Genomic DNA, 26164 nt, shown 5'->3' with positions numbered 1-26164 from the left:
TCAGTAAGAGATATCGTCCCATCGCGGGACATGAAGTGGCCCCTAAAATGAAGATTCCGGCCAGTAAAAATGTAACCAAGGGGAAAGGAGTGGGTCAGTCTGATTAGTAGATATGCTTGCAGTCCTAAAAATATTGCAACCGGAGGTCGACGCCGCCGGTCTCACGCCGCCGGTCTCACGCAGTCGCGCCGCCATACGCCGATGAATTTACGCGCCGCCATACGCCGATGAATTTACGCGCCGCCGCCGCCGAAAAATTTGATTTCCCATTCCTTGAACATTGCGACGTCGCGCCACGCCGCCGACGCCGCCGAAAAATCACCAAAAACTGGCGCCGCCGTCGCCGAAAATTTGTCGACGTCGACCTCTGATTGCAACCCTTTTGAAAATTTAATGTAGTCAAAATTCTAAATTTACTAAACTATATAAATCAAAAGTACACTTAACTCTTTACCAAGTTACTGTTATTCTGAATTGTATAGTTTTTCCACAGAGTATAAACCTATATGCATAGGTATGTATGCTATATCTATAAAATATATATAATCAAATCCCTAAACTGAACAGACATGAAGGAAATGAGGACCTGGTCGCCTCACTCGTTATCAGTTAGAGATAAGCAGTGACAGTACTCACAGCTTGCATAGGATAGCCCACTATTATTTGTGTAATGGGGGTTCCAATAATCGAGTCAAGTCATTCTCAACATCCGCAAAGCGGACGTTTATATGTTCGTGTAATCTGTTAAATCGGCTGACGCAACTCTGCTAAGCTTCGTCGATCTGCACGTTATCAGCATAATTCAAGAGCTTGTGAATCAGCCTCTCATTCCTGTGGCTAACTCATTTTGTTTGCAAACCCAACACGAAGCACATACAGCATATTTGCCAAATTTCGATGTATAAGCACTTGTGCGATTGTAAGTGACCCTCCCTAGCACGAATCTTTGATAAAAGTAAAGATCATAACGAAACATACGTGGTTGTCTTGTTGAGAAAAATTGGAAGGTGTATGTAAGTTGAATTAAGTGGCAATACATAATTTTTCTTATCTATAACCTGGTTATAAGATTACTGTGTCCGTAAGTATCTCCATACCACTGTGGGTCCATTTCTCTGCCATAAAAATCGTAAACGGCATACATTTGTACTTACAGAATTGAAACTTAAACGATTTAAATCGTTAGAGTTTCCAAAGACGATGTTGCTCTGTTGAGCTATAAGTCAAAGTCAAGTATAATATTTTTTAAATTTATTTATTAGCCCGAGGTTTAAGGGCAAGCAGGATGGGCTCGACGACATCTTCAACACGAAAAGGAAAGATTCCTGCCGATCATAGTAATTTACTACAAAAAATTGTTACACTTTGCTACATAGTTTACTATTCATAATGATTACCGTAAATACTCTATTTATAGCCGGGTCTAAAGTTCGCACAGATCCGGCTATAATTACAAACCGGATATGATGGGAGACCCGGCTAAATTTGTTTTGGTTATATTTACATGACTTCAAGCATTTAAGGAAAGACATCAAACGAATGCCATAATAGTAGACAAACGTATTATTTTTTTAAAACTTGGGCTCAAGACCCGGCTATAGATAGAGTATTTACGGTATAATAATACGATTGCTTACATACTTCACTCGCTTTCTTAATAATTCTAGTTTCCAATGACAACGTAGTAGCGACAACCAGCGCAATGTCGAAGGCTTTGATGAACCCCTTGGTGAGTCGGCACGAATTGGGCAGGGTTCGCTATCCCGGGTTTGGTTTTCCCGGGCTTTTGTAAGATTTTGGGGGCAAATTGAAACAAGATTCTGCAAATTAGATAAGTGAAAATAGAATTTTCGGATTCAGCTTGAAATTTTAAAAGTTTTATGTGCGGCTTGAATTTCCAAGTATATATGTATGTATAATATGCATGAATTATCTGTATAATATACAGACAATATTATGTATGTATGTATGTATCATTCCATGTTTCTGGTTTCATTTCCGATTTACTTGTTAAACCTGAACTGTTGATTTAAAATTCAAAGTCAATGAAAATACTGAAAATTTAACGCTAGTAGGTATGTTGAACTAACTTTACTTTAATATTTAATTTTGGAAGTTTTGTTTCAACCCGCCCCATAATCTACTACATAAATCCCACAAAAACCTTGGGGTTTGGGTTTTTCCAGAGAAACCTCGTTTTTTCCGCACCCTGCCGTCTCCATTTGTACATAATTTATTTCTTTTCTCTAATAATTCTCCATTTCTACCAGATTCTCGACAAAATCTTCCACAACCTTAATGTACCTGATTTGAAGTCCTGTCGTCTCGTCAGCCATGCCTGGGCCGATCATGGCGCCGCCTTACTAGGAAATCGTTCATATTTTAACGTCAACGAGCTTGTTTATTACAACAGCGGATCAAAATTATGCCTGTCGACTCCTCTCATCAACGAGAAACTCGTCCGACGCCTCAAATTCTACGATGGGACTAAATTATTCGGCCAAGAATACCAGGGAGTCGAAGTCATTACGAATGGGTTAAGAATGGTGGAATCCAAGGAAATCCAGTACGTCCGCCTTAAATTGGAGAAGTATCAAGCGTGTGGAGATTCAAAAAGTACCTCAAAAACTTGCGGACCACCCTAATTTGACCAAGATTAAGATCCAGTCATTTGGGCTTTTAAACACCTGCGAGTTCCATCCAGTTCTTCAAAGATTGCTCGATTCGGCACCAAATTTAACCATTTTGGACGTTTTCGCGTCATCCTTTCCGGATCTGGAGAGGTGCAGAAACCTCAAATCGCTTAAATTCATCTTGGAAAATCATTTTAACGATACCATCACTGTTGATAACACGACCGCGCTGCTGAGGCAAGTTAAGGATTCCTTGACAGAGGCGGAGCTAGGTTGGAAAACTTATTTGCGTAGTTGGCTGCAGGTAAAAATGAATTATTTATGCATTAGCTCGTTGTGAAAACGAAATCAAAAACATTATTCATAAATATATTGAACAATGACTGAATAGTTTAAATTTAGGCGTCCTGTAAAGTTACTGCATAAGCGAGAGTGAACTGTATCATCGCTCTGATAAAGACTCTGTCCACATCAATATTCACGATCGAGAGAGAGTCATGAGAGCGGAGACGTTGTCTCTCCACTCCGAGCGACACTACTGATGGTGATGCTCACCAGAAGAGGGCGTAGCACGGCCTCGTTTTTCGAATGTCAAGACGGTCAAGGCTACATTTTTTTATTTACATTTTTTTAACTCAATGTTAAAAATAAGTCTTGATAGATGTGAATTTGAATTTCGTCACTTCTCAAGTTTTGTTTACGCCTCTTGTTTTTCGATGATTTGGGAATATTCCCATCCATAAGCTTACATATATTAATCTGTCTCAGAAAAATCAACATAACATTTTGCACCCTGTCGTCTGGAACCTAATTTTTTTATGGTGGTTAAGAAATTTAAGATGGCATTAGAATTTGTGAAATTTGGGTTGCAGACGACAGGGTGCAAAAAGTTATAGCGTTTTGAAGTTGTCATTAGAAGATGGCAAAAATTAAAATTTTTCGAATTTTCGAATTTGGTTTGTGGTGCCTACAACAACTTTCAAGTTGAGGTAAACCTTCCCAAAATTACGTGACATCCAGTGTTTCAAATGGAAAGAGTTTTAATTTTTTTCGAAAAATTTAAATTCTCGGCCAATTTCGAATATAGAATTTTTATTTTATCACTAATAACTCTATTGCACACTGGTCCGGATTAGCTTATTTGCTTGCAAAAACCTATAACTTTTGAACCAATTAATTTTTTCGAATACTGTATTCGGAAATCGAGATATAAAGTTCGAAAGATATAAGCTATGGAAGATTCACTGATAGCCACACCCCGTTGGGGGTGTGGTCAAGGGCAAATTATTATTTTCTTGCGTTACCCCATCAAGTGGGGTATCATGCGAAAGGTCTCATCAAACTTTATACAATTCAATAATAACATTGGGACATTACCGGCACACCCACCACCAGGGGGTGTGGTCAAAATGTAAATTTGAAAGTTTTGTTTCGATATATTTGAGGATGTATATTTGTCAAATGACAATATTGTATAATTTTATTGAGTATTTCTGCCCTTTGATATCATTAACAAAGAAAACAGGGCCATGTATTTAATTATGACGTTGCATAATCGTTAATGAATGGGTTATGTTTTATCCACCAGACTTTTAATTGAAATCACACTGCGAAATGTATTGAAATCGCATAACTTGAATTTCCAGTGCCTTAATTAAATTTAAAAACCTATCAGTACAGCTTTGCTTAGCCCGAACCAGGAAATCCATGTTTGTCAATAATTTTCTGTAAAATTGTGTGCTACTATTTTGCAATAATTTTTCAGAATCAATCAGAAGCAGAATCAATTCTTGGTATTACTTGGCTCCAAATTCAAAAAATATTTACTATCCCTTTGCCTTTGACTACTTCTTGTTACCAGTGAGGTCGCCAATATAAAAAATTCTAAATTCAACCCTCCAATATGCTAATAATAAGTTATTTTTCGGCTCTATTCTAAATTTCAACTGATTGTATCAAATTGTTTTCAATTTCAACTCATAATCTTCCACCAACAGCCATAAGCAACTTGGATGCAAGTTTTTTTTTGATACGACGATTTTGAAAAATCACGATGGGTTGACCCTTCGGGTCCCTTTAGACGAATTTTTTTTTTCACTTTGAATTCATATACTTCCACTATATGAGCCATTAACAAGCCCTATGCAAAACTTCAGCTTTCTACGACAATTTTGAAATTTTGTTGCATAATATCACACCCACTTCGATGACCCACTGGACCAATTTCACCCATCTTCGAACTTGTTTCCTAAGTTTGTCCAGTATGCACCTGGTAAAAATTTCAAGTCAATCGGTCGGTCAACTCGTTCGAGAGTCATCGAAAGACAGACGTACATGACAATTGCATAAGCCCTGGTCCGGGCTAAAACTGTAAAATTGAAATTTGCCAGACTTTTCAGAATCATACATTTTATTCAATTTTACAAATTTACCTTTAGAAATTTAATATATACCAATTTTTATGTGCAATTATGTATCCTAGAGCCAAAATATGAGCGTCCCTATCATGTCGAAGCTTACGTCACTCGCCATCCACCCATTTGTGGGGTACCCAATCCCCGACTTTTTTAACGAGATTTATCTCCCAGCACTGGAGAAGTTAGCGTTCCGAAACTTGTACAGTGCCACGAGTTTGCCAAATCATCTCGTTATGTGGCAGCGACACAGAGGAGTTACGCTCGCGGTGGAACTTTCTAAGAATTGCTGGCAGGACGAACTGGCAGAAAGTATCATCCAATTATTTCCCAACGTTAGGAAATTCGAGATACAGATAAAGTTTCCTTACAATTGGATTTCAATTCTCGACATAAATCAAATGATGCAACCGTTCCAAATGTGGGAACTGGATCAGGTAGACGTTGACGTGGAATCTGAGGGCAATCCAGCTCTCACGGTCGCCATCCTAAAAAATGTATCGCTGTGGAAAGGTAAGTCTGAAAATTAAAATAAACCGTAGTAACGTTAGAAGTAGCTCACCCTGTGATATGTAATGACTTTTGTAATTTGGTAATTTTAAGTTTTAACTTGGTAAATTTGTAATTTTAATTGTCCACCAAAGGTGCAGAATAATTTAAACCCTATGGATCTATAGATCCATTATTTCATTTCTATACAATTATGTACCAAAAGTGCAGAATACCCGAGTAAACTAGAGACAGGCTCAAAATATTTTGACCTCTGTTCAGGCCCCGATCTAGCCCAAAATATTACCTGGGCAAAGAAATTTGGCGCCCCAAGGCGCAAAATTGGATTTTTTGTTTTACGGAAATGCTTACGAAAACGGGTGTAATTGTTTTGCACAAATTATATGCCGTAATGTGCATTATAATATAATAATATAATAATAATTTATTCAATGAATAATTCTTACAAGGCTCATGGCCCATAGAATTACAAGGTAATTCTCAGCATGATTTAACAATATAACAGGTTACATTGTATCAACTACAAATTCAAACGAACAATGTGCGTTAATTACCCGGCTGAAGGGAAGCGGAACCCTTTCATGGAAGTGTCTTGTCGGTCTGTTCATCCGTATCAACGATCAAATTTAGAACGGATTCGAGCTTCGTCATGCGGTTTTCTCGAACTAAGTTTTGAAGTACGGATGAGTTCTAATATCGGCGATTGTCGGGCATAAGGTCACGGTCATTAGATAAGGGATCGTACATAAATTACGCAACGCAAAAATCGTTATTTTCTAGACCCCCCGCCCTTTGACATGTGTTACATGCACGATATCATTGGAGTCTTGGACCCCCCTCCCCCGTCTTGCGTCACATAATTTATGTACGCCCCCTACGCGGAGAAAGATGTCGAATTTTTTGGTTAACAGCTTTATAAACGTAGTTTTTGGCAGTGATTTCAAACATCGACATAGTTTCTAAGTGTCATGACCTTGTAACCGTATCGTTTCACGCCTTTGCTACATACATTTGGCTGGCAGCGTTTATTACCATCGAATTTGAGTGAATTAAAAAACTACAGAAACGTGTTCACCGACTGTATAACTTATTTCAAGCTACACCGGAATCGTCTTGCGAGCTTGAATTCCGGTCAATCAACCTTCTGAAGAAGAAAAATATTGGCGCCAAAATATCATATTTTGATTTTAATCTTATGTGGCTTGAACTTTACCGGCACTATTTATTTTCAAAGAGGGAACTGGAAGATTAGTGTCAGACAATTCTAATTTCTGGCCTTATTAAAAAATATATGAACTCTAGACAATCTCCGTGTAGGTTGAAAAATGGTTCGATTCTGAGTCTCTAATATGCATGTTTAGGGGTTAAACGTGTCCACTTGCATTTTCTTGCCCACACATGAAACGATTTGTCTCCACACATTCCAGACATGATCTTGTACAGTGCGGGACTTAGAAGCCTGAAATTCTCTGGGGATAAAGACGTGAGTAATTAATACGGCTTTTAAGAATACGATGGTGTAAAGTGTAACCCTCGGTTGAAATTTTAAAATTATGTGGTTCAAGTCAATACAATTGAGGCAGTTTATGCTATGGTCGGAATTCATTAAAATATTTGTGGTCAAAGTTGAATAAATTGGAAATTTTTAACTTTGGTAGGAATGACAATCGGGCTTGCTTCCTCCGATTACTAAGAATCGCCAAGTTTTTTAACTTTGACCCCAAATATTTTGAATAAGTCCAACCATCGCACAAACTGCCTTAAAAAACGTTGATTTTATTTTACTTGGACCACATAATTTTAAAATTTTGACCGAACCTAGAGTTACACTTCACATCATCGCATTGTAAGTGTTATACAACGACTATCATCCCCAATTCAGGTACCCCAAATCGTGGAACTAATGCCACCTTTTTCTCAACAAAGTGGTGATCCAACGGTATGTGAAAGGATTTCCTTTTTTTTGTATGCCTACATAGTTTTACAATAATTGCAGGTGCTGGAAATCTTGGAAAAATTGCAACCCATCCTATTGAGCGAAGAACTCGACTGATCACGAATTCAGTTCAAAAGGGTGTGCCAAACCCTCTTTACGAAATAAAAAAAACAGTGCAATTATTACAACCGAAATATTAAATACTTGTGTCATGGAATAAATATATGTAATTAAGCTTGGATACTTCAAAATTTCCTGGGAACAAAAATAAAATAGGAAGGAAAGTTAGGGGTAAAAGCAAGTACTTATTTTTATACATAAATATGTATGGCCCTGATGGCTACACCGCAAATTTTTCAATTATCCGGAGCATAGCAAATTTCACCGTCCACTTAGCCAACTCTTGTCGCAAACAAGAACATATTTTACAATTTTCAAGCAATATTTATTTCAGATTACACAAATCATGCATTTACAAGGATTTCCTCAATTTTTGAAACACCATTTGCTGCGCACTGAACAAGCCTCTCCCCTCATCCACGGATGCGGCGGCGAAGAAAATCTCATAAATTTTAAACACACGCGCATCATACTTATCCGAAATCGTGTCCCAATTTCGCCTCAAGAGGTGCAACGCTTCCCTATAAAACCTCGCCATATCTCTGCTCATATCCAGGTACTCTTCTAAACTAAAATACTTCTCAGAAATGGCGAAAATTTGTGCTAAACTGAACATGTAGTGACCTGGAAAGACAAATTTTTGCAAAAAATTTAAACTATGTGCGGCATCTTTTTTGACAGAAAAATCTTGCAGTACCAAAATTCCATTGGGTTTTAATAAATTGAACAACTTTTTGAAAAATGCTTCCAAATTGTGAGATCCGATATGGAACAATATTTCAATCCCTACAATTCTATCGAATGCTTTTTCTTCGGAAATTTCACGCCAATCAATCTCTCTAATTTCCACGGGTAATCCGTAACAAATGTCCCGCGCGTAGGCCGCCATGGATGAAGAATTCGTTACCCCGACGACTTGGATGTCAAAGTTTTTAGCAAGATAGCGACTCAATCCGCCAAATCCGCAGCCTAAATCCAGAACGCGCATGCCCGCCTTGAGTTGCAGCTTTTCCGCGGTTAGTTCCATTTTATGGTGTTGGGAGTCCTCTATGTTGGCCGCGCCACGGCCGTAGTAAGACACCGAGAAGAGGAGCGATGAGTCGAGGAACGTTTTGAAAAAATCGGGCCCTACAAAAAGATATTATTCCTACATAAATAAACTAGCGTATACGCCCGTCTCTGCAGGGCGAGCGAGAATTACAAGCTGGAAATGTCTGTCGGCCGAGGAAGTGAAAGTAAAAAATCAAGCTTCCAGGAGAGTCAACTAGTCGTAGATAACCACCATCAGATAACCACTCACAAGATAACTATCATAAGATATTTAGTGTTTTGAATTAAATTTCGTACCGAATTTTCGCGCCATTCGGAAATTGACATTCTTTACTTTCACTTTCGTCACGGAAAATTACTTTCAATCCCGTTGCAGACAAACATTTCCAGCTTATAATATAGATTTCAAAAATCAAATTTTCCGATTTCTTCGCTCATTTTTTCATACCCAAGTTATACGACATTTTACAAAACAACTTTGCCCGCTTTGGTGTCTGAATATTGAACCAATTCCACCTGACACGATAAAGCAAGAAGGATGAGCCAGGTTCGATATATTTTAGTTTCAGGGGTCCCTTATTCTCCAGAAATTTGGTGAACAGCAACTCCAAGTTGCTAACTGTAATCCAGCCGTTCATCCAACACTCCGCCACTCCAACAAGGCCACGTGACAACCCGATCGGATAACAGCGCCAATTATATGCTTGGATATCCCAGGCAACATCGCCTCCTACTTTAATGTTCAGCTGCGTTCTAAAAAACCAATCGATGAAGATTTTGATCAGAGGAGTAAACGGGACGAGAATGCAGTAGGTGACAAAATCCCAAGCTATGATGAGATAGTCCAGCACGGTGAGGACGAGAGTGACGAGGTGATCCATGGTTGAAGGGTAAATTTGGACTGAGGATTTTATTGTCTCGCGTCTTTTGGGCTGGATGTACATATGTATCTGCCGTAAATCATAAATGCAGCATAAACTTCGTAAGAAATTTGGAAGTTGGACAGTGTGGCGATTCTAGTGAAAACCCTCTGGCGAAAAATAATTCGCCAAAATAAAATCCAATTTGGAGCTAAACTAAAACTGATTTATAATAGATAGGTAACAAGTAATTTTATTTAATATATTTAAATGATTATGCTTTTGCTGTCAATTTCATCTAGTTCCAATAATACTCATGGATGAACTTATCGAGTCTACAAGCAAAACAAATCTTTCATGGCTAGTTATGGCGGATTCTTAATTCCTAGGCATAATTGGCTGTAAAATGGTCTAAATCTATAAGAACTTATTTTAATTTTGAGGTATTTAACAGGAAGAAATGAGATTTATGTTATCAAATGTAATTTTAACTGTTTTTCATTTTCGCCAAATGCGACAAAAATTTCGCCATCCCGTACTTTCATGATTATTTTCTTGCCATTTTGTCGAAAAATTATTTTCGCCAAATCTGCTTTCGCCAAACTGTCTGTCAATCAGAAATTTACTCCTGTAGTCCGCCACTCTAACTTTTCATGACAAAGGCTAAAAATACAGATATTATTAGAAAGTACGTTCCTCTAAAGGGGAATTTATAGATGGGAAAGTTTCACATTTACCGTTACCATAAACCATAAAATATGGTACAGTAAGGGTAGAATTTCTGTCAGTTTAGAGTTTACAATTTACATACAATTTATCTCTGGGGCATTTCACGTCAAGTTTATAACCCAACTGAATATCATGTGTAAACTTAAGGACGCTTGACGTGAATTTACCTGGTTCAACGCTTTCGTAAAATTATGAAGTCTAGATTTTTATTAGAAACGCATTTTGATAATTTTATGGAAGTAACTTTGTGCAAGCATGTTCCCTCATTTTTGAAATAGCTTTAAAATTGAAAAAGTTACAACTTTTTGAATGCATTATTTTGGTTAAAGATGTATTTTAAACTTCCGCCACAACTGAAAACACGCGCCTTTTTTAAAACGCAAAAATGCGGGTATAATTATTTCGGTCAGCAATTTATAAAATTTCAGAAAATCACTTTGTGCCTACGAATTTTATATTAAAACGGAATCCACAAGCGGGAATTTTTCTCCCTCGCGAGAAACACGGTCAAAATGGAATTCTCGCTCACCGATTCTATCAATCATAATTTCGTTTAAACTGAGCGTTATGAAAAATCCTGAAATATGTGGTTAATTATTTATCTATGGTGGAATTTATGTCCTCTGGACAATAATACGAGTCAAGATTTGAGGTACTTCACTTTGCATTTGAGTCAAGTCGCTGATTACGAAAAAGGGCTTGTTTAATAATGCTCAAAAGACAATGTTAACCATTGAGAGAAAAATTGTCATTTTACATATGTAGTAAATTATATTAGAGTATCATAATTTCGTTGACAAGACCAACTTCCGCGGTATCAGGTAACACATATATGTAGGTACTAAAATTCTTATTGATACTATGTCGAGTGACTATACTGCTCTATCACGGTGGTTAGGATTTGTGGCCAAAAAGGTTTGCAGATTTTTCTCCAAGTTTAAGTCGATCACATTGTGGCATTCATTCCGTTACTGGGTTGTAACAAATTTAAATTTCGCAGAAATAATTTTTAACATTCGGTGATAAATCGTGGTAGAGCGGTATATAATAGCACGGTTGGGAATCACTAAGAATTTATCTTGAAATAAATTTCTTATTGATATCAATAATTAATCATCCCCACTCATATCTTATAAAATTTATACGCATTGAGCGAAACATATATTTGTGTTATATGCTTATGAATATCCTACAGTTTGTGTTCCATTCTTGAAAAGGGAAAAGTTGAATGCTTTTATTAAATCAGAATTGACATTTCAAGTGGCAAATATAATTTTCTTGCACATTTCACATGCACAAGGACGTCCTGTTCTTCGTATTTATTCGATTTATCGAATGCTCGTTTAATCTAATTAGCCGCAATGCTTGGAAATTTTCAAATTGAATACATACGAATGTAGGCAAAATTATTATAAGTTAATCAATGAAATATTGAATGTATTTAAAACCTTCCCAAGTTTATGCGACTGCAATACTTTTGTGTATTTAATCTACGACCAAGCTATCACAGAAATTCCTATTCTAAATATCCAACAATACGTCCAAAATTTCGGGACATACATAATTAGCAATGCCTGCCAATATAAAAATTCCTGTTTTGCCACGAAAACGTCTTTCTATCGAAAGTGAATTACTTTCACCCGGATTATGGGAAGTACTGGCTAAGTACGCACTCGTATTTCGAGCCTTTATCCCATTCGGGATTTCACCCTGCCACAGAAAAATCTTGGTCAAAAAGTGTTCCCCACTAAAAAATTTCATCATCAAGTTTTCATCCGTTCATCTGATGGTTTGCGGTCTGGCGACGTCCGCACTCCTTTTTGATACACTTTATTCTCAGCACGCAAGTACGGATGACGCGATGCCCAATACTCTACGAATTCTTGTCATGTTTTTCACAGTCGTTACTTTACCCGTCTGTGTGCCGACGAGTGGATTGATTGCCTTTCAAGTCACTTCTTGGTCACTCCAATTTTAATCTGGATGAACGTTGATCCATTCGGTGTCTGGTTTCCAGTCGCAATTTGGCATTCGTCTCGACTAAAATTTATCCTTTCTTTTTTCTTACGCACCTTCATACCGTTCTTGGTAGTGGGAGAGCTGCTGAAATCGAATCAAGCCTTCAGAATAGTTGCCCTCATAATTTTGGGGGCAACCAGAGAAATACTGGCACGTTGCAAAAAGGTGTTAGAAAAAAATTGGGACGGGTCAGAAACGCGAGTTATCACGATTTATAAGGAACTCCAGCTTTGGAACGACTTCTACAATGAATATATTTGCTATTTTACGGTACCCACGCAAATATTTTTTGGTGCGGGTATCACAATTTTTACGACCTTCTTAGCTATAAGGTTACCGGAGAGAGTTGCTTGGTCGATTTATTGGATATTTCCAATGACAAGTTTGGTCTCGTTGGGCGTCATGATTAATATTTGGCCGGAGACGACAAGTGTTTATGAGGAATCGGTCAGTTTCCTAGAATATTTGAGGAGTAGGTGCTACTCGAAGTATGAGAGGAGGCTGGTTCGCTCACTTGGGAGGGTGGGAATTATTGTGGGTCCATTTGGAAAGGCGACGAAAGAGTGGAAAACGGGAGTTATGTGGAACATACTGGACTATACGATTAACTTGTTGTTGACCTTCTAGTTTGAGTATGTGATTAGATAAACATCGTTTCAACTTTAAACAGTAGTTATGACCGTAGATTAGTAATAATTATTTAGGAATAATTCTAACTACAATAATTGAAAAACCAGATTGGGATGAGGAGTCCCAACCATACGAAGAATGTGGCCCGCTTTAGTGTTGCAATTACGGTATCCAATACATTACGGTTTTAAGAATGTTTGCATTACAGATATTTATTTTGTTTGAATATGATTCTGAATATGATTATGAATATGCAAATATGTAGTTGTATGTAGAAACAAGTCAACCCGGCATTAACAACATCTTGCGTGGTTAACAAAATTCCGAATTACTAAAATTTTGTGTTGCCTTCAATATTCCTGATAAGTTAAATGTCATCCAAAGAACACGTTGTAATATTATATATATATGTAATATTCGAAATTTGAATTTCGAATAATGCAACTTTTTTGGCAAAACATGTTAATAACTCTTAGGTATAATTAAACAATACGCTAACAACCTTTAATAAATACCGTAATTCCATCGTGGAAAGATAATATGGAAATTGCAATTATTTTGCAAAACTCAATATATCGGAAAATAGGGTTCCGAAATCGAGGCGGCGGCCAAATTCTGGTCCAAAATAATTTTTAAAATTATTTCGAGCCGTATCAAAGTAATAGGTTTGGTCAAAACTTGAATATTTCAAAATTAGCAAAAAATTCGCACATTTTGGCATTTATCTCGAAAACCATCCAACGACCACCCCAATTTTGTTACGGATTTTTGATCTACTCAATTTTACGCAACTCTTAAGGTATCTAACTTGAAAATCGTTAGAGCGCGAAAAAATCACTATTTCATTGTATATATTTATCTTAATAAGTCAGAATTTTAACTGAATAGTTTATCTATAAAATAGTGCAAACCTGTTTGTTTTCGTCGTGCCGTTATTGTTGCGCGAGAGTTCAAAAGTTCAAGAGTTCATTTCTCCAAATAAGTGTCCCACCTACTGAATACATACGTATGTTACAAATTGAGTATGGTCTGTGTAGTGGAATACTTCCTCGTTTACTTCGAATACATAAGTTTTATTTATATACATGTATATACAATTGAAGGAAGGATTACTCGCTTACTAAGGGATGCTTGTAACTGTCATGCTACCCTTTCAAATCTCAACCTCTTAAAAGGGTCACTCCTAAACCACAGGGCGGTTATGTAAGTATGTGTGTAAATTCCGCAAAATATGTATGAAATATGTGCATAAAAAACCTGAAAATATGCACATTAAAAATGTTTTTCAACTTGAATTTTCTACTATATTTATGAACTATAATTTTGAGGAAATTTCATTTTTGAATGAACAAAAATTCAAATTTATACATAAAAAACTTCGATATATATATTAAACTATGCATATTTTGAAAAATTCTCAAAATATGTATAGAAATATGTCATATGTACGAAAGCCCTAAAATATGTAAAATATAGAAAACTATGTTTGAATTTTTGCGATCGTGCTTAGATGGGATGAACGTGCATGAACTTTTAGTGCGGCCTGGTTTGGTATGAAGAGGTTATAAATGCATGCATATCCGCCGTCTGCTTAAAACTAATATTTAAGCCCATGGAGACCCTTCTTACAGATAAAGGGTTGTTCTGCCTATACTGAAACAGCCCTAACCAGTCCAGGGTTCAAATAACCTTCATTTTTCCAACTTGACCTCATTCCTTCCTAGAACACTGCCCAACTCGGTCCTATTAGTAAACTGCTAACAATGCGATGGTGTGAAGTGTAACCCTCCGATTTGCCTGAAATTTTGAAATTAGGTGGTCCAAGTCAATACAACTAGCGTTTCTTCAGCCAGTTTGTGCGATGGTTGGAGTTCCTCAAAATATTTGAGGTCGAAGTTGAAAAAACAGCCGACTTTTTTCAGGCGGAGTGAAAAAACTCCACTCCCATTCGCATCCCCTCGCATTGATTTTATTCTGGTTTCTCACTCACATATATGCCTTCATACACAAGCATAAGCAGTGATGCAAAATAACCAAAATAAAACATTATTAACTCGGAATTAACACGCCTCACATTCGCTTAATTTAATTCATAATTGAATAAGTGAGATTTTTACTTCTTTGCACTAAAAATTCATACAGACATTAATTTATAAATTCATTAACCGTAAATAAACATGGAAAAACTTAACTTACTTTCCATTTCGAAATCGTTGGTTATTCTGATTTCCAATTCATTTGAAAACAAAGACCAAGACCCATGTGCAATGAATAATTAATGTTTTTCTATAATAAATTAAATTTAAAATTGATGAAATGAATTATTTTTCGGAGTGAAAGTCAATGCGAGGGGAAGAGAATGGAAGTGGAGTTTTTTCACTCTGCCTGAAAAAAGTCGGCCGTTTTTTCAACTTTGATCTCAAATATTTTGAGTAACTCCAACCATCGCACAAACTGGCTGAAGAAACGTTAGTTGTATTGACTTGGACCACCTAATTTCAAAATTTCAGCCAAATCGGAGGGTTACACTTCACACCATCGCATTGTAAGTTGCAAATAGCTATATTTCTAAATTCCACTAAAAAATATTTTACAACTTTAACATGCCGTCCTACATCGAAACGTCGCCTGCCACGCAATCCTATGCCAGGAAGGTGGGCAAGTTTTTTCGCGAAATTAATCCATGCTGTTGTGGATGTTCAATTAGCATTGGGGCAAAATCAATCATAATTTTGCAAATGGTAAGAAATACAGTACACTCTTAGAAATGGGGTTCCGATTATAACCCAAAAGTAAACGTATGTGACTCTACCGCCATGGTAATAAATTTGTCACAATATGGGTTATAAATATATCAGCTCTGGTGACAATTTAATACCAAGTTGGTGAAACTGCATAATTGGTCGGTGACAATTGTAAAGACTTGATGACAAATTTATAACCACGGCGGTAGAGTCACATTCGTTTACTTTTTGGTTATAATCGTAAATCCATTTCTAAAAGTGTACATAATACAGATAAAATAACTTAATTACATTGTTTGCCCAATCTTTATCCAATTTGTAGTTCAAATTTTAGTATAAAACTTATGTCATTTACATCAACATGATTTATTGAAATTACAGCTCCTAACAGCCTTCTTCGTTCTTGGAACAACTATACAAATCGTTCTGTGTTCCGTACATTTTGAGTGGAAACACTGGAAACGTATGTAATTTGCTTATACATAGTTTGACAGAGGTGGACCTCGGTTATGGAATTATTTACTGTGTACCGTTTACTTACTTCTAGCCCTATTTCTCTTTGTCTCGGTCTTCATCTGGTTTTCTGGAAAGTTGGTGCTGTATGGATTTTTGTATAAAGGAGTTAAGAATGTGAGTTAACTTTAAGATTAGAATAACATATTTAAATCCTCATCTACATATTTTAGGGGTAACAAAATGATATGTGGAATGTATTAAAATCTCTTTCGACATTAACTGCGCTCCATTACTTGTACATATGCCATTAACCTCTTAACGACGAAGTACATATGTACATTTGTCTAATACTTTATTTTCCGTTGACGACGGAACACACAAATGTGTCTACTGCATAAATTTCCCTGACACCAAAAATCTTAAAAATAAGAATATGTATTTCTATAATTTGATTGATCGGCGTTGGAGGACATATTTTTGAAATTGAGTTTATTGACAAGCTTTCGGCACATACAGATACCTTCATCAGGTCATAAATTGGGGACAAATCATAAATGGCGAAGTACGTACATATTTGTTTTTTGGGATTAATGAAGTGCAGTTTTGGTGATTATGGCGATTGATAATTTAAAAAAGTGACGAGTGCTGAGCACCATATAGGGTTGATATGCATTCCTTGAGAGTTATTCATTTTTTCTTCTGTGCTGCGTATGCATAATGCTTCCTTAAACTTCCGGAAATAGCGTCTTTTCTCCTTCATAATTAATTTGACAGAAGTTGTATCTACTTGGTCACTTTCTGCCATGTGTAATGATACAGGAGAAGTTGTTACTGCTCTGCGTATGTCGGATTGATGTTCTGCAAATCTCTTCTCATAATCTCTTTGAGTTTCTCCAAAATATTTAGATGAGCAGTTTTTACACTTGAAATTGTAGATTCCAGCTTTGGTGTTGGGAGGTTTTTCTTTTGTGTTACATATAAGAGAGTTTAGTTTAGTCCCAGGGTAATATCCAAGTTCTATTTCCAATTTTCTTCTCAAGAATTTAGCTATTTTCGTAGTTACATCTCCAGCATAAGGTAAAATGATTCTTTTTTCAAACTCCGGATCTTTTTTTGGAAAATTTAGTTCTGCTTTTCTTTTTACTATATCCAATCTATTCTTAATTAACTTGTTTCGATAATCGTTTTTTCTTAAAATGTCCATTGTTAATCCCAATTCTTCTTCAATGTGGGTTTCGTCCGACAGTCGATGAGCTCTTGTAAGTAAAGTGTCCACTACACCAATTTTATGAGCCAGTGGGTGGTGTGAATTGTAGTTCAGGTATTTATTGGTGTTGGTAGGTTTCCTGTATACATGATATCCAATTGATCGGTTAGATTTTTCATATAACATCAAGTCTAAGAACGGTAATTTCCCGTGGTTTTCTTCTTCCGAAAATATGTATTTGTAATATGTATTTCTTTCGTATTTTGTAGAAAACTCGATGGTAAAAAGTGGATGATTTGGGTATTTTTTAGGGTTGCCCCGGGTAGTGGCACTACCCGGTACCCGGCTACCCGGTACTCGGCCTAAACTTTTTGCCGGGTACCCGGCTACCCGGCCGGGTACCCGGCTACCCGGCCGGGTACCGGGTAATTTTTAAATATTAAAAATAAGGGCAATTTTCAACTTTTTTAGAATTTGCAACAATTTTATAAGTTTTCAAAATTACAAGCTAAGTTTCTACAGTGCAGACTTCATTTTTAACCTCCGTACCAAATTTCAAATGAAAGTAATATATTGTAAAAATTGGTACGGGTCGCATTCTCTAAGGTTAGATTCACTATGGTTACACTTTGCTCCAGTACGACCACCAACCAAAGGTCAACTTGGTGACCGATATAGCCTATCTTTGAACTTGTTTGCCATGTCTTTGTCCAATATGCATGTGCTAAAAATTTCAACTTCTCAGACTAATGAATCGGGCTAGAAAGTGAATATTACATAAGTGAAAGAATCATATTTGACACACAAAGAGCGTACTCACGACAATGTGATATTTATCATCGCAATCATTTAGCAAACTTGTTAGGCGTAACAAAGTTATTTCTTAAGGGATTACCTCACAAAACAAATTTTGTGAGACTTCCAAGGTGATATCTTGCGAATCGATTAGCAAGACAACACTTCGAAAGTCTCTCAAATCAACTAAATCTATTTTGCTTTTTTAGTCATGAGGTTCGCAATTTCTCTCGCTGATGATCGCGAGGATGAGTCTGGGAAATAATTTTACGAAAAAATCAATGGCTTTTTAGCAAAAGCTTTGAGTGATCTTGCAAATTTCCAAAAACTTCGCAAGTTATGCTTAATGTTCGAAATATGCAAATTGACTTATTGATAATTCGCTCACGTGAGTGCGCCCAAACTCATTTTGAAATGTGTACCATAATTTCCAAATAAGTGTTGGCCAAGGTTGTACTCATTGTTTCCAAAGATATTATTTTATACCAAGTATAAAAATGAACTCCGACGGATTATATTTTTTTGTAAGATTTTTGCGTTTTAAGTAAGAAAATTGAATATTTAAATTACCCGGCCGGGTAGACCGGGTACTTAAGTGTACCCGGCCGGGTACCGGGCCGGCCTTTTTCTCAACTAACTGACAGGTGAAGGTGGTGAGAGGTCGTTTTCTTCTTTTAATTTGGGTACTGCTTTCAGTTCTAAGTAGCGATATGATCTATTTGAGTGTACACTAGTTACCAAGTGTATTTATTATTGTACATATGCATATTTGCTATCAAATATTTCATATGAGACGCCTACATAATTTTTTATCCATAAATTCTATAAAAATCTCTTCCTTCGTGCTAGATACTTGTCGTTATAAATACGTATGGAATCGTCCGTCCAACATGATTATGTACATTTTTTGAACTGGAAGCAAGTTCTTGTGACTTGTCAACCGTTCACCGTAGTGGCTTAAACACCCTTCAACTATGTATTCAGTATATCCCAAAACAGGCCGGGTATGCCGGGTACCGGGTAGTTACCCGGTACCCGGGGCAACCCTAGTATTTTTCTCCACAATTTTGGAATTTTCCATACACCGACCAACGTTAAAAAGTTGATTTCTCATGTTTTTCGTCAAAAACGCAAAAATTGGAAATTGCCTGAATATTTTAATTGGCTGCTATCTGGTGTAAATATGAAATTAACGTGCGAAATTTCATTAAAAAATCAGTGGTGTCAAAGCGGTTAAGCTGAATAGGTATACATATTTATGTACTTGCTATATGTATATGTGAATTAATAAAATTTACCGCAGAGCTATGTTCGAGTTGAACGAATTGCAAGTTGAAATTCGCTTGCAAATGGGATGTAAAATTTTGTTCGGGGAGCAATATGCAAATGAAGTATCATAATTAGAGAATAAATATTCCTCTACATTTTAAATATAAATCAAATTTAAGTAATTGGTAATGTCTTTGTCTCCACAGAGTAATTATAGTTTGGTTACTCGCTGCTGGAAGATTTCAATTTGGTCCACAATCATTAACGGTTTTATCGTAACCATGGTTACCACCTTCATGGAGCGACCGCACTACTTTGAGATGGGAGAATATGACGTTATGCTTGAAGTCCTGAACGTATACACAATTTGGGTCGTGTTTTTCTACAAAGAAGAATTAATGCGGGGAGCGGATTTTAGCACGGGACGCAATGTTGAGAGAATTCCGTAAAGTTATTTACATATTATTTCTTGTATTACTTATTACGTGAAATTACTTATTAAATAAATGAATTATTTATTGTTTAACACTACTTTTTCCAGGTTGTCACGCAATATAATAATCTTACTTTACTTTACATATTTAACCTTATTTATTGCATCCAAAAAGGTCGATTAATTGACTATCATGTTTTCATTTCTTAATAAATCGATAAGCTGTTGATTAATATGATAAGCCATCCATGGTAGCAGTGGCGGGTAATGGCGGGTATTGTATAGTTGCAAATATTGCCAGCGAGTTTCTAAAAATAAATTCACGGATACTTCGACAATGAAAATATCGGAGGTATGTAATTGCGGTTAAAAGTGTTAAGGCCCATAACCATTTTATTGCTGACTTATCAACATATTAACACCTCACAAACTAAGGGTTGTACATATTTATAAATAAATCTGACCCACTTTGAAGCCATTCTGAAGGGAAAACGTAAATTCCATACCCTACCTGACTTATGTATGTATGTACGTATGTACACATATTTTTAACCTATAAGGAATAAAATTGCTTGCCAGCTCAGCAAAGTTTTGTTGCAAAGCCTTCACAAAGAAGACCAAGGTTATTGAACCTTCTGATCGTAAGATTCTGGAAAAGTTAGTTCTAAATATGAGTATGAGCCTGTGGGATGTATGTAAAACCTTTATATTAGTACTTGAAAATTCCAAGCACAAATATTAATAAATAACCACACGTAATGAAGCACTTAATATGAAAAATATGTACGTAAGATTTGCGCATCAGATGATTTAGTTCATTCAACTAACTTTAATATATAACTTATTGTCTCTATTACACAACATACATAGATATCCTGAAAGTTTATTTGATGTTGTTACTGACCAAGCAATCTTTTAACAGAAAACGAGTATAACACATTTCATTAAAACACGAATTTGCTTTTAGGTAGTGTACCCCAAGTAAAATGGCCCTTTTCCCTCCCTTTTTAGTAGCGCGAATTTTTGCCTTTTTGCCCTATTGACCAGAATGAGGCATTATGAAACTGTTTCATAATGTAGTTTACTACAATTATTCCACTGATACGCATTTCTTCAAACTAAATTTTTGTCAAGCACGGTAATATTTTGCTAAAAGCAAGTAATTCGGAACATTTACAGTCTGTAACTTATTTAATGATTCGATTTTGAATTTCAAATTCAAACTCAATTTTCCCAAGAACAGTTAGATAATTAAAATTTGTTATTATACAGATTAGTGCATATATATCGGACTACATTATAGAGAATTTTGGAATTAATAAAGATACAATCTATGGAATCTACAAATATTTACATTGTCAAAATCTTGTGAATTGCAGGTTACAAAATTAATGATACGATGCACACCCGGTGCAAATTTGCCACTTTGTTTAGTCTCAAGCAGAGTTTTGTATGGAAAATCAATTCTGTTGATGTTTCTGCTACAAATAAAAATAATCTGTCTAATTAAAAAACTTACATGGCAAAGAAAAATGCCCGTACTACCGAAATCCAACAAACTCAAGAAAACCTCGCAGCAAATAAAATTGCTTGCACAAAATAGTCGCACGTCCTGAACTGTTAAGAAATAGGTAGGAAAATTACAGAAGTGTCAAAAAGTATGTACATACGTTCATATTCTAAATATTCTTCAATTCAATTATACATGCAAATATATATTAGCCGAGTAGGCGTCATATTTTCGGAATTTAAATAAAATCACCTTTACATACATACATAGGCACCCACAGAATCTGTTCTGTATGGAATTAAATACGTACAAAAATCACGCCGTGGAAGAATACCGTCTCCGCAACAATGTTGTATTAAATCTATTCAAAACTGCTTGAGAATTATGTCGATCCCACATCGCAGCTAAATCCCGGACAATGTTTTCATCCCTCGTCAAAAACAAGGTCAACACATCCCTTATCCCAGCCTCCCTTAGGCCAAGGACAAACCGGTTTAAAAACAGAGTCTCTCTATCACCCTCCCCAAACCGACAAAGTTCTACGATATTCTCCAATCTGGTAAAAAATTCAGAAACATTCTCCCCTGCGTTCTGGTTGCACATGAGAAATTTTTGAATCTCGCCATTTCTGATTTTATCTTTATGATGCGCATTTTGAGCCGATTCTTCGCCAAAATTTGCATTTTGATTTGATGATTCCGAGCCGAGGGTAATTTCAACAAGTCCGCCACCAATATTATTGAGTAATTCGGTAATGGAGACGTCAAACTCGGGATTCATTGCGACCTGTTCAGCTTCAATTTCCGATTCGGGTTGATTCAATTCGATTTCAGTCATGGTTTCCGGTGGAACTTTGAGGCATTTTCGGGTGACATCTGGAACAATTTCATTCTCATAGAGTTGCTCCAGTCTGGACGCGACTCTTGCTTTCAAGCTCGCCTTGCCCTGTCCGCTAAGGGAGTTGGTGATGCCTTCAATTTTTAGGGACAGCTCATCCAAACCTTTTGTATGGATTGTGAAGTTCCGTTTATGGGGGGTTGACTGCAGTGATGGTGGTGATGAGGAAGATGAGACGATCGTCGTCGTCGTTGTGGTGTGTGCGTAATAACTGGGAGGCGAGATGAGACTTGGTTGCACTTTTCTTAGAGAGGTTTTATTTATTACTTGTACAAACAGGCAGAACTCTGCCTCTCCCAATAATATTGGGAGAGGTAACCTGCAGTAGCACAAAATACTTCCTCGACCGTCCTTCTTTTATGGTGGCTGCGCTTTCGCTTATATATCCTAGCAATACCTAATTGATACCTATGTGTTGACCGATTATGAACCGGTTGGCTACGCTGAATAGAGATATCTCAGATGAGGTTGTGACGAAGCTGTTTTCCAACATTGTCTCTGGTTTGTAAGAGATGATGGAGGTGAGCGGCATACTAATTAAGGGGTTTGGCATTAATGAAGTTGACCAAACCTGCTCTTTCACAATATCCACCTTTAGTAAGCGGTGGCCCTACCACAACAAACGAAAAAATGCGAGATTTAATTCAGTCAGATTCTGTGTACCTACTTGGCGTCAACGTATTCAGAAAAGTCGGGAAAATTCGTCAAAAAATCCAAGTAAGTAAATTTGTGTTTTTTTTCAGTTAAGTATGGAGAGGTATGTATTCACGATGGTGGTGGGTGGACAATTGCATGTAAACTTTGTTGACGTAAAGTGTGTTCGTGAATGAAATATAACGGGGAGGTATTTTAGCAGAATAAAATGCATGCATAAATGCGTGCATGGCTGGTAAAATTAAAGAAAAAACTAAAACAAATTTTTAAAACTTATGTAGGAAAGTCGGAAAATTATTAACGAAAAATTAAAAATGAGGTAGCAGATTTTGATGGAAACAATTAAGATACTTAGATAGGAAAATTGTTAAAATTGGGATTTTGAAAAACTGCCAAAAATTAAAATTCTTAGATAGGGAAATTGTTAAAATTGGGAGTTTGAAAAATTGCAAAAATTAAAATTCTTAGATAGGGAAATTATTAAAATTGGGAGTTTGAAAAATTATAAAAATTATAATTCTTAGGTAGGAAAATTGTTAAAATTGGGAGTTTAAAAAAATGTAAAAATTAAAATTCTTAGATAGGAAAATTGTTAAAATTGGGAGTTTAAAAAAATGTAAAAATTAAAATTCTTAGATAGGAAAATTGTTAAAATTGGGAGTTTGAGAAATTGTAAAAATTAAAATTCTTAGATAGGAAAATTGTTAAAATTGAGAGATTGAAAAATTGTAAAAAATTAAAATTCTTAGATAGGAAAATTATTAAAATTGGGAGTTTGAGAAATTGTGAAAATTAAAATTCTTAGATAGGAAAATTGTTAAAATTTAGAGATTGAAAAATTTAAAAAAATTAAAATTCTTAGATAGGAAAATTATTAAAATTGGGAGTTTGAGAAATTGTGAAAATTAAAATTCTTAGATAGGAAAATTATTAAAATTGGGTGAGGAGGACTGCATGTGTGTAGCCGATTGTGGACCGGATTGGAGCTGTCTGAAAAATATATATGTGCCCGGCAGGCCGAAGCAAGGTAAGCCAAAGACAGAGGAGTGCCAGATGTGAAAACAATGGTGTGATGACGAAAATACTAAAAGTAATAGACGACGAGTTATGAGTGCCAAGAGTTATCTAAATTAGTTCATAGATCCTACAATTAAAATGTCTTAGAATGTAACAGAAATTAATGTAAAATAAAAAGTGCTCTAACAATTAAAGAAAAAATTGGTAAACAATAATGGTGATTAATACTGGGCTAAAAATTACGGAAATTAATATTGTCCTTATGAGTAGTTATGGTTACCTGTTCATAAGATGGGATTATAATTATTGTAAAAAAAACTTTTTCTTGTAAGTAACATGTGTTGGTTGATGTGTTTGGACCATGGTGGTAATCGAAGAATTATCTACTGGACCGATAGTGCGGGATGTCGTGCCCTATCTGCCCATCGCAGGGAGAGGATTGGACGTGTCCCCTTTATTGATTGGGGGAAAAATGTATGATTATATGATTAAGAGATGATAATGAGAAATAACAAGGTCCTGGTGATGGGAAGGGCAGGTAAACCTAAAGTTGGTCGTTATTGCAGGGTGTCCTGGGGAAGGGGGCTGCGTTTCTTCATCACCGAGAAGATTCGGGGGGTCCATTTTGCGTGTTGGGTCGTGGGGGACGGACCCTCCGAATAGATGGGGCCTGAAGATTTGGGGCTGACGGACGGGAGTTGCGTGGTCCTCCGTCATCCCAGTTGGTCCCGTGAGCTTGCACTCTTTCCGCCCCGGGACGATTTGAATCTGCACAGCAGGTTTCTTCCGAACGAGCTCAAATTAGGAAGGTCGTCCGTGGACCCAAATCTGGAGTAAGTAAATTGACTTATTCCCAGGGGAGGGTGTATTTGGTGCGTGGGTTGTGTGATGTATAAATGGGCATTTTGCCAGGATTATCTTGGGGCCTCGGATGAGGTTCCGGGTGACGCCTTTCTATGATGGGGAAGGTGTCCACTATGCCCGGTGGGTACAGCAGACGACGTTGGACTTGGGATTTTTGGCGAGGAACTCCAATCCCGTGGAGGGCGGCAGACGTCTGGTTGTGAGGGCGAGGAGTACCAGCCTCCAATTTCTGTGATGGAGGTGTCCCCCAACGAGTCGCGTCGAAGTCTTCGACCTTTGCCGCATCGCAGAGAAGATCGTGGTCATGTTTTGGGGTACAACCTACCCGAGTGTCGAGTTGTGTTAACTCGCCTTCCTGAGGTAGGCTCAGGGAGTGGCAGGGCTTCTGGAATCGAAGTCATAGATTTAACGTGCTCAGGTGAGGTGCTATTGTTGTCATATGGTTTGCTCAGTTAAGGCTGATTATGTTGTTGCTTGCTTCTATGCTTCTTGTTTGATGATGACGCCGCAGCAGTTGGCACGGTGGTAAGTAGTTATCGTTGAGATGTCTGTGGATTGGTCTGTTTTTATTGATTTTTTTTGTTGTTTGTTTGGGTTTTATTATTATTTATGTCGTTTTTTGTTTGGGGGGTAGTTGTGTTTGTGTTGGTCTATTTTTTGTTCTTTCTTGCGAGTGGAGAAGTAATGGTGACATGTGTGTTTAGGAGGTGGGCCACAGAACTGAAATGCAGCCGGGTAGTAGTGGTGGAAGAGGGACAACAGGCGGCAGGAATTATCAAGTAAGGGATGAGTTGTTTGCCAATTTAATAAAGATGAAACCCCTGAGTAGATGACCTGATAAAAAGATTGACTGTCGGAAATGGTTTGTATGTAGGTCCAATATTCGGGACCGGTGTCTTCGGAGGAGGAGGAGGACTTGGAGGCGTTGTTTGTTAAGGTGAGGAGCCGGGCTAGTAGTGTGTGGATGTAGGGGGGCGCACTTGCTTGAAAAAAAAAATGATGGCCTGAAATTGTTTGAATTTGGCAGGTGAAACGTGTCCGGAAGGAGAAGAAGTCTTCCACTGGTGCAGGTGAGACCGAGAGGAGCGCCAACCAGGCCGGTGGTAGCGGGAGGGTGATGGCGGAAGGAAAAACGAGGATAAAGGCCAGGTCGAAAAAGGTAATTGAAACTGAGTAAGGGAGAACCGTTGTTGAAGGGGTTGGACAGAGGTGTAATGGCGAAGATAATAATTAATTGTCTTGATGATTTCAGTGGTTTCGGAGGAGGTGTCCATGTGGCCATGTCTTCATCGCGATGGACCGATGGAGGTATCACCTGAAGAACTGCAACGGCGGTTCTTGTAATCAAGGAAGATGTCATCTGATAGGATGCCAAGGAAATCCTAATCCAGAAGTAGATTATCGTCGTCGTAGATAA

The 26164-nt window shown here is 37.0% G+C and overlaps 4 protein-coding genes across 6 annotated transcripts; 3 read left to right on the top strand and 1 right to left on the bottom strand.

Moving 5' to 3' along the window:
* Window positions 1–860: 860 nt before the first annotated feature.
* LOC110855139 lies at window positions 861–7654 on the top strand. Of its 3 annotated transcripts, none has more exons than XR_004835773.1 (8): window positions 861–1013; window positions 1263–1337; window positions 1668–1729; window positions 2271–2937; window positions 5116–5560; window positions 6919–7040; window positions 7440–7496; window positions 7554–7654. XR_004835773.1 is itself a non-coding variant. In XM_022103559.2 (8 exons), exons 5-8 carry the CDS (start codon window positions 5125–5127, stop codon window positions 7608–7610), a joined length of 606 nt encoding a protein of 201 aa, XP_021959251.2. In that variant the 5' UTR covers window positions 861–1013; window positions 1263–1337; window positions 1668–1729; window positions 2271–2937; window positions 5116–5124; the 3' UTR covers window positions 7611–7654. The 3 variants fall into 3 exon arrangements, 2 of the variants coding, with proteins under 2 accessions (XP_021959251.2, XP_035711470.1); XM_022103559.2 differs by having other exon boundaries at window positions 6985–7040; XM_035855577.1 differs by having other exon boundaries at window positions 2271–5560; window positions 6985–7040.
* A 562-nt stretch (window positions 7655–8216) lies between these two features.
* On the bottom strand, window positions 8217–9544 carry LOC110855138 (cyclopropane-fatty-acyl-phospholipid synthase). Its single transcript, XM_022103558.1, has 3 exons — window positions 9112–9544; window positions 8311–8741; window positions 8217–8237 (listed from the first exon to the last, which is right to left on the bottom strand). Exons 1-3 carry the CDS (start codon window positions 9542–9544, stop codon window positions 8217–8219), a joined length of 885 nt encoding a protein of 294 aa, XP_021959250.1.
* Window positions 9545–15466: 5922 nt separating this feature from the next.
* LOC110855137 lies at window positions 15467–19903 on the top strand. The gene is made up of 4 exons (XM_022103557.2): window positions 15467–15642; window positions 16027–16108; window positions 16193–16275; window positions 19579–19903. Exons 1-4 carry the CDS (start codon window positions 15505–15507, stop codon window positions 19819–19821), a joined length of 546 nt encoding a protein of 181 aa, XP_021959249.1. The 5' UTR covers window positions 15467–15504; the 3' UTR covers window positions 19822–19903.
* A 4995-nt stretch (window positions 19904–24898) lies between these two features.
* Window positions 24899–26164, top strand: LOC118437047. The gene is made up of 5 exons (XM_035855818.1): window positions 24899–25165; window positions 25452–25526; window positions 25622–25684; window positions 25775–25906; window positions 26000–26164. The coding sequence occupies exons 2-5, from the start codon at window positions 25473–25475 to the stop codon at window positions 26162–26164; spliced, it is 414 nt and encodes a 137-aa protein (XP_035711711.1). The 5' UTR covers window positions 24899–25165; window positions 25452–25472.

The sequence above is a fragment of the Folsomia candida genome, unplaced genomic scaffold (assembly GCF_002217175.1).
Source record: "Folsomia candida strain VU population unplaced genomic scaffold, ASM221717v1 Fcan01_Sc011, whole genome shotgun sequence".
Taxonomy (NCBI): Eukaryota; Metazoa; Arthropoda; class Collembola; order Entomobryomorpha; family Isotomidae; genus Folsomia; species Folsomia candida.
The sequence above is the reverse complement of the archived record's forward strand: the minus strand, read 5'-3'. Positions and strand labels throughout refer to the sequence as shown.